Source organism: Procambarus clarkii, chromosome 59 (assembly GCF_040958095.1).
Source record: "Procambarus clarkii isolate CNS0578487 chromosome 59, FALCON_Pclarkii_2.0, whole genome shotgun sequence".
Taxonomy (NCBI): Eukaryota; Metazoa; Arthropoda; class Malacostraca; order Decapoda; family Cambaridae; genus Procambarus; species Procambarus clarkii.
The window spans coordinates 32,901,747-32,909,612 of NC_091208.1; the positions used below are offsets into that span (position 1 = coordinate 32,901,747).

The 7,866-nt window shown below is 43.1% G+C and overlaps 1 protein-coding gene across 1 annotated transcript in view; it reads left to right on the plus strand.

Annotated features, from left to right (window-relative positions):
• Positions 1 to 7,288, plus strand: part of LOC123768304 (uncharacterized) — a 379,377-nt gene extending 372,089 nt beyond the window's left edge. Inside the window, exon 12 of the mRNA XM_069307207.1 lies at positions 4,317 to 7,288. Within this exon, the coding sequence (XP_069163308.1) occupies positions 4,317 to 4,460 (144 nt within the window). The 3' untranslated portion in view covers positions 4,461 to 7,288. The remainder of the gene's footprint in view (positions 1 to 4,316) is intronic.
• Positions 7,289 to 7,866: the final 578 nt, after the last annotated feature.

Consider the following 7,866-nt stretch of genomic DNA (forward strand, 5'->3'; position numbering starts at 1 on the left):
GGAAACGGGTCGTTCTTCGTCCCTCTTTGTCACTTTCTGGTCATCCCCTTGAGTACAAAGATTCCGCGAAGCTTTTGGGGTTATTCCTTGACACTCGTTTGTCTTGGTCTCCCCATATCTCTTACCTCCGTGTTGAGTGCTCTAAGGCCCTTACCCTCCTTCGGGTCTTGTCCCATACTTCTTGGAGGGCAGATAGGCGCACTCTTCTTGCTTTATATTCTTCTCTCGTCCTGTCTAAGCTCGATTATGGTTGCCCTGCTTACTCGTCTGCTTCTCCTACTCTTCGCCGTCTTGTTGCTTTGCACCATACTGGGTTGCGCCTCAGTTCTGGTGCCTTTCGTTCGACTCCCATCCTTAGCTTGTATGTTGACACTGGCTTCCTGTCTCTCCAGGACCGCCGTGATCGCTACTGTCTTCGCTATCTTGCGCGGTCCTTGCAACATCCTTCCTCTCGCCTCTGTCATGCTTTAACTTTTACCCCTCCTGCGGTTCCTGTTCCTCTTCACCACCTCCCTCTTTCTGTCCGGTTATGTCGCCTACAGGATTCTCCTTCCGTTCGTATTTCTGATGTTTCTCCTCGTGTTGTTCCTTCTTTGCCCCCGTGGAGAGTCCCTCTTCCGCGGTTTTGTACATCCTTGACCCATATCACTAAAGCTTTTACCCCTCCTATGGTTCTAAAACGCCTTTTCCTCGAGCACTTTTCTTCTCACTCCCGCTCCGTTTCTGTCTTCACTGATGGGTCTAAGTCTGCGGATGGTGTTGGCTACTCTGTTGTTTTTCCTGATCGCACTTATATGTGTCGCTTACCTCCGGAGACTAGCATCTTTACAGCAGAGCTTTATGCTATTCTCTATGCTCTTCGTCTCCTGCTTTCTCGTTGTCAGTCTTCCTTTGTAGTTGTTGTTGACTCTCGTAGTGCCCTCATGGCTCTCGGGTCCTTTAATCCGGTTCATCCAGTAGTTGTCGAGATCCAGCATTGGCTGTTTCTTGTTCACAGTAAATTTAAGTCGGTTGAGTTTTGTTGGGTTCCCAGCCATATTGGTGTGTCTTTAAATGAGCGTGCGGATGCTGCCGCCAAGTAAGCTGTCCGCTCTTGTCCCATCTCTCGTAAAGGTATTCCATATTCCGACTTTTACCCGGTTATCCATTCCTCCGTCCTTACCCGTTGGCAAGCTTCTTGGTCGTCTGTTACTGGTAACAAACTACGTACTCTGAAATGTTGTGTTTCCTCGTGGCCGTCCTCCTGCCACCGTAACCGGCGTTGGGAAACGGCTCTGGCGAGGATGCGTATTGGCCATACTCGCTTAACCCATGGTCACTTGATGGAGCGCCGCCCTGCTCCTTATTGTCCCTCTTATGGTCGTGCATGTCCTTCTTGAATGTCCTGACTTCCAGGTCGAGCGTGTGTCTTGCTTTCCGACCGCCCCTCGCGGTCACCTGTCCCTCAATAGAATTCTTGGTGACTCGGATACTTTTGATATCGTTTGCCTTATGCGTTTTTGTTCCCGTATTGGCATCCTTGGTGATATTTAGCGCCCTCTGATTATTCTGCACATTTGATGGTGCTACGTAACCTTCCCGGTTTGGTGCCTTCTTTTGATAATTACTTACTTACATCTGATTGGAGGTTTGCCGTGTCCTCTATGTTGCCTACTCTCATGAAAATCTTAGTGTCATCTGCAAAGGATGATACAGTGCTATTGATTGTGTCCTTGTCCATGTCCGATATGAGAATGAGAAAAAGTACAGAAGCAAGCACAGTACTCTGGGGAACTGAGCTCTTCACGGTTGATAGGCTGGATTTTATTTTGTTGACTATTACACATTGGGTTCTGTTACTCAGGAAATTGTAGATCATCTGCCTATTTTTCCCGTAATTCCTTTTGAACGCACTTTATGTGCAATAACACCATGGTCACATTTGTCAAAGGCTCTTACGAAATCTGTGTAAATTACATCAGCATTTTGTTTGTCTTCCATGGTATCTAATGCCACGTCATAGTGTCCAGCAACTGTAACAGGCAAGAGCGCCCTGTTCTGAAACCATGTTGTCCGGGATTATGGAGATGCTGTGATTCCATGTATTTTGTGATCTTACTTATTAGCACTCTCTAAAAGATTTTATGATGTGCGATGTTAGTGCTATCGGTCTGTAATTTTTTGCCTCTGCCTTATTTCCTCCTTTATGGAGTGGTGCTATCTCTGCTGCTTTTAGTATGTCAGGGATAACGCCAGTATCTAGGCTTTGTCTCCAAAGAATGTGAAGGGCCTGCGATAGTGGTTTTTACAGTTCTTGATGAATATGGAGTTCCATGAATCCGGGCCTGGAGCAGAGTGCATAGGCATACTGTTTATTGCTTCTTCAAAATTCAGTGGGGATAGGGCGACGTCTGATATATGATTTGATGTTGGTATCATATCCATGAAAAATTTATTTGGGTTATCAATCTTTAGTGCGTTTAATGGCTCGCTGAAAACAGAGTCGTACTGCTTCCTCAGTAACTTGCTCATTTCTTTGTTGTCATCGGTGCAAGTTCCATATCCCTTTCGCAGGGGCCCGATACTAGATGTGTTTTTTATCTTGATTTTGCATAGGAGAAAATATTTCGGATTTCTCTCTATTTCACTGATGGTTTTTTGCTCTCTTTGCCTCTCCTTGGTTTTGTCTGATTCTTGTAGCTTGAATTAAATTGTTTTTATTTCTCTACCTAACCTTCTTCGCCGTTCTTGAGACAGTGTGAGACTCTCAAGTTGTTCCGAGATTCGTTTTCTTCGCCTATAGAGGGAACGACGTTCCCGTTCCAATCTGCACCTCTTCCTCTTTTTTTCTTAGAGGTATGCGGTTTGAACATATTTCTAGTGCTACTGAGCTTATTTTTTCCAGGCACTGGTTCAGGTTTGCATTTTCTAGCTGTTCTTCCCAGTTTATTTCTGTGACGTCCTGGTTTATTTACTCCCAGTATATCTGTTTATTATTGAATTTGAATTTGCTGAAATCTCCTCCACAGGGAATCGGGACTGGTTTTGAAGGTCTATTCCCCATGCTTGTCAGAACTTCAATTAAGTTGTGATCTGAGTAACAGGTATTTGTAATCATTATGTTCCTGATCAACTCATCATTATTGGTGAAAATTAAGGTTTCTCCTTCCTAGTTGGTTCTACTATTTGCTGGTTTAAGGCAAACCTGTCGTACATCCGTAGCAGGTCATTTGCATGTGCCTGTTCATTTCGACTGCTTCCTGGTATTCTTTCTGATATTACTGTATTAGCCAGGTGCTTCCATTTCAGGTGCCGTAGGTTGAAGTCCCCAAGCAGGATGATGTTCGGAGCTGGATTTGTAAGATTTTCCAAGCAGTGTTCTATTTTCATTAGTTGCTCTTTAAACTGCTGAGGGTTTGCCTCTGGTGACTTATACACAAGGACAATAACTACATTTAGGATCTCTATTTTGATTATCAGCACTTCCACCATATCATTTGAGGTGTTTAGCAGCTCAGTACAGATGAGTGCATGTCTTTGACGCAGAGACTAACCCACCCTGTATCCGGTGTTTTCTGTCACATCTGAAAAGATTGTACTCTGAGATCCATATTTCACCCTCATGGTAGTCCTTTGTGTGAGTTTCCGTTAGGGCTGCAAACACTGCATTTGCCTCATGGAGATCATCTATAAAATGAACTTTGTTGGATTTGCGCGCTTTTATACCCTGGATGTTGGCAAATCTAAATGATTTTATAGTGTTAGTGGAAGTGCTGGATGTGGGGTCTGTTTTGTTATGCCTACCTTTCAGGGTGCCTAACCCTGGTTGATGGCAGACATGGAATGCCCCCAAATACATGGAAGTTTCCATAGGCAATTGCTTCCTTTGCCTCTCTGAGGGGGCTAAGTTCTGGCTCGTGGTCCCCATAGGCTGAACTCCAACTGACTGATGCCCCCAGACTAATATAGCATATATCATTCTGATAGCTCCAGTTAGCCAGAGGCTCCTTGGAACTATTAGAAGCCCTATTTCTGGGCTCACCCAGAAAATGACGTTTCATTACATTCAATGCTGTGTTTTTTTTTTTTTTTTTTTAACTATTCTCTCAAGAATATTCTCTTACTTGCCAACTAATAATACCCAAGATTTATAATGTCATGCAGCAATTCATTATAATAACTACCTTTTACAAGACTTTAAATAGGCATATTTAGCATCCTACCAATTCTTAAGAATTGAGCTTTAATCTGCCGTGTTGAAGACAAAGAAAAATATCTTTACCATATTATATAATAATTTCTTTATTAACTGTAATAAGATTATTTCTGTCTTTCAGGCATTTGGATTACCTGCTATAGTTGCCCATACTGGAGGGGAGCCAATGCTCTTCTTTGGCTCAGACAGGTTTCCTGTCTTAGCCCAAGAGATAGGAGAAAAATGGCTTGGGCCAGAACCTGATGTACCTCAAACAAGGTTATAAAAGGCATGGGATGTTCATATATTTTCATGTATATGCATTGTATAATAATGCTAGAAATTTGGGGATCTTGCATATTCTTAAAGACTTGCAAGACCTTTTATGGGGAAGACCTTGCTTAAATAAAATCTTTAAAACTTTTCTCTTGTGGGAATGTCAGTAGCTTCCAGAGTTAAGTGCTGCTCCAGCCAAGTCTTAGAGATGTAGGAGCCCTCAGACCAACCCTTGCATGCCGGGAGCCAGGACCAGAATGAGCCAAACTGCCACCAGGCGGCAGCTCGGGTCACCCCAGAGTCACAGCCAGCCTGCTATTCACTCGCTCACCTGGTTACAACATCCATCTTCTGATATCCCTGGAACATTAGTTCTGCTGGGGGATTTTGCTTTCTGATCTTTATCCTTTCTCTTTTAAAATTGTGATTGGTAGACCCTGGCTTCAGTTTCTTGCAGGACCAGTGTCCATGTTCCTTAGATTCCTGGATGGGTAGGGGTTCTTGTGTGCTTGATTGTGATTGCATGTGCAATCACATGCCAGTTGCATGTTTCTATCAACATCAGAGGCCAGAGACTGTTCAACACGCTTCCACAACACATAAGGGGCATAACTACCCGACCCCTCAGTGTTCTAGAGAGAATTTGATAAGCACCTCCAAAGGATACCTGATTAACCAGGCTGTGATTTACACGTCAGGCCGGGCCGCAGGGACGCTAAGCTCCGGAAGCACCTCCAGGTGAGGTAAGGTACCTTCTTCCCTCTTCCACTGTAGATGCTGCTCTACTTTCTTCAACTGGTAGTGGAGAGGTCTCAGCTTTTCCGTCAGAGCCTCAAACACCATGTGGAAGGCCTCAACTTGCCTTGCATGGAACTTGGCCACTTTCTTTGGTTGGCATCCTTTAGCTGGGGTTGGGACTGTGCATTACATGCCCTGCTTCACTTAAGGGGAATCTTGCATTGCCATTTACCTTTTCTGGCTTTGTGGGGTTCAGTTCAATGGTGATCTCCATTGCTTGAGCTGTTCATTGATGCATCGAACCTCTACTGTTTCTTCATCTCCCAGCTGTCGCCATGAAAATTGGGACGCCTCATCGGCCACAGTGGGCACATATGCTGCAGGAGTTTGCAGTTGTTTGGATAGCAATTCAGCACATTCAACTTCAACAGGGCTTTGCTCTGTCGTTATTTAGATTTCTCTGCAGTAGTTTATTACCTCAACAGTGGTGATTCGGTCATTATCTTCCAATGTTTGCACTTTTTCCTGATATTCTTAAAAAAGCAAGAGTAACGCCAGTTCATAAAGGAGGTGAGACAACTGACGTAAACAATTACACAGCAACATTAAGTCTACCTATACTCTCAAAAATATTTGAAAAAATTATTTACAAATAGCTCTATTCCTTCATTGCGAAACTCAACATATTAAATCCCTGCCAGTATGGCTTCTGTGCACAAAAGAGTACCAATGATGCCATTATAAGTCGGATTCATATAATCTACACAGCCCTCGACAAAAATGAGTTCGCACTAACCCAGCCAGCAGCCCTAGGGCATTCTGGGAATTTTTTTCGAAGATGGCTGCCTCTCACGAGAGGTCTCAAGAGTTCATTTTGTAGACAACCTACCACACACGCATTTTGAATGGGTACGATATATGCAAAAGGTGCTGTCTCGGTTGATGCAATTTCCCACCGACCGAATTTTCTCGGTCGGCGCAGCACAGTGGTTAAGGCTAATTTTCTTCTGGCTGGGACTTCCAGCTGGCATGTTGTGAAGCCTCACACTCTTCCATTAAAGCATTGTCTGAGTTAGGTAATGGTTTTCTTCTCCTCCATTCTTCTTCACCATTTATGGCTAAGAATAAGACATATGTTTTTTGGCTGAGGGTGTATCATATACTCTGTACCGTGTCTGCAATGTGGCATTATTTATGCACTGCTTATGCTCTTTGAGTTCATGCCTTGTTTGTCAACCCTGTGTATCATGTCCCCTGTTCCAAAGCAAGCTCTTCCAGGTTATCCATAGTTCACGTCACGCAGTCTGCTGTGTATCTTTTCTCATGATTTCCTGAAAATTCACTGCTCTGATGCTCACAGGTATAGTTCTTCTGCCTAGGCACCCTTTTGTCATTTCCTCATGGATAATCCCTGGCTGCATTTTTCTGTTAGCTAATATTTTTTTTAAGAAATGCAGGCTGCTTCTAACCAGACATTGTTGAGTTAGTTCAGGGAGCTATTGAGGGGTCTTTCCCAATAATCGTGTTGAGTATAACAAAATCCCTTTTTCTGGTAGGGCCCTCAGTAGCTTTTTGTTTTGGCCCTGTTTCTATCTTTCACGTGATTTGGAAGGGTTTGATCTGGGTGGGTCGTGCGCAAGGAGGTAGGCTGACTGAGACCTCAGGTGACCTAGACAGCCACCTGGTGGTGATCAGATGCATCACGGAAGAGTCTATGCAATTGTCACTTGCTTCATTACCATTTGGGTACCAAATTCTCTTCAAGCAGTTGCTTGTTTTGTTGCACTTCAGCTTTCTGTAGAGAACCATATTCTAGGCCTGACTTCGTATAGGCAAGGGTGAGTCTCGGACATCTGGCGCATTTCCCTAAAGTTTGCTTAGGGAGGTACCTTAAGGAGGTCAGCACTTTCCTCGGAGGTACGTAACGTAACGGTAAATGATCAGGGAAGGTCATTTCATTACACTGAAGGCTTGATTATTTATATACTTACCAACACTGCCTTGTAAATTTTAATTGTGCAAATGTTTTATGATTTCTTATTCTCCAAAGATATGCCAAATTAAAAGCTGTATATTTTACCCAAATAAAAGTTGAAAATATTTGTGTTTTAACTACTAAACTACTTTATTACTATATTTGCATAGTAATTAATCAATGGTTCATTTACTGTAGCTTAAATAAACCAAGCACAAATGTCTTCCAAGCATATTGTGCAGTCTTTACGACCTGTGCAACTGCTAGTAAAGTATTTATTTAGTCTGTTATTGTACACAATGTTACTGTTAGTGAGAGGCGTCTGAGAGTTCTATATTTCTACTTGAACATGCTTCACGTTGCAGGTGTTAGATGGGAAATATTTTAGTACAGTAATTGAAAAATAATAATTGCAAAATTTAGTAATTGTTAAATTTTCAATAGTTGGTTTCCCAAAGTCAGGCACGGGAAGATCTCTCTAAATTAGAGCCAACTACTGACATTTCCCAGGATGCAACCCACAATAGTTGTCTAACTCCTGGGGGCATGTTTAATACTAGGTTAACAGAGGCATCTGGTAAAAGGAAATATTGCCCAAATGCTAAAGTTCTGCCACAAGAATTAAATCGAAGACCTATCAGCTGTGACCTGACTGCAAGCACCACTATGCCACTGGAAGAACAGTACAGTACTTGCAAAACTG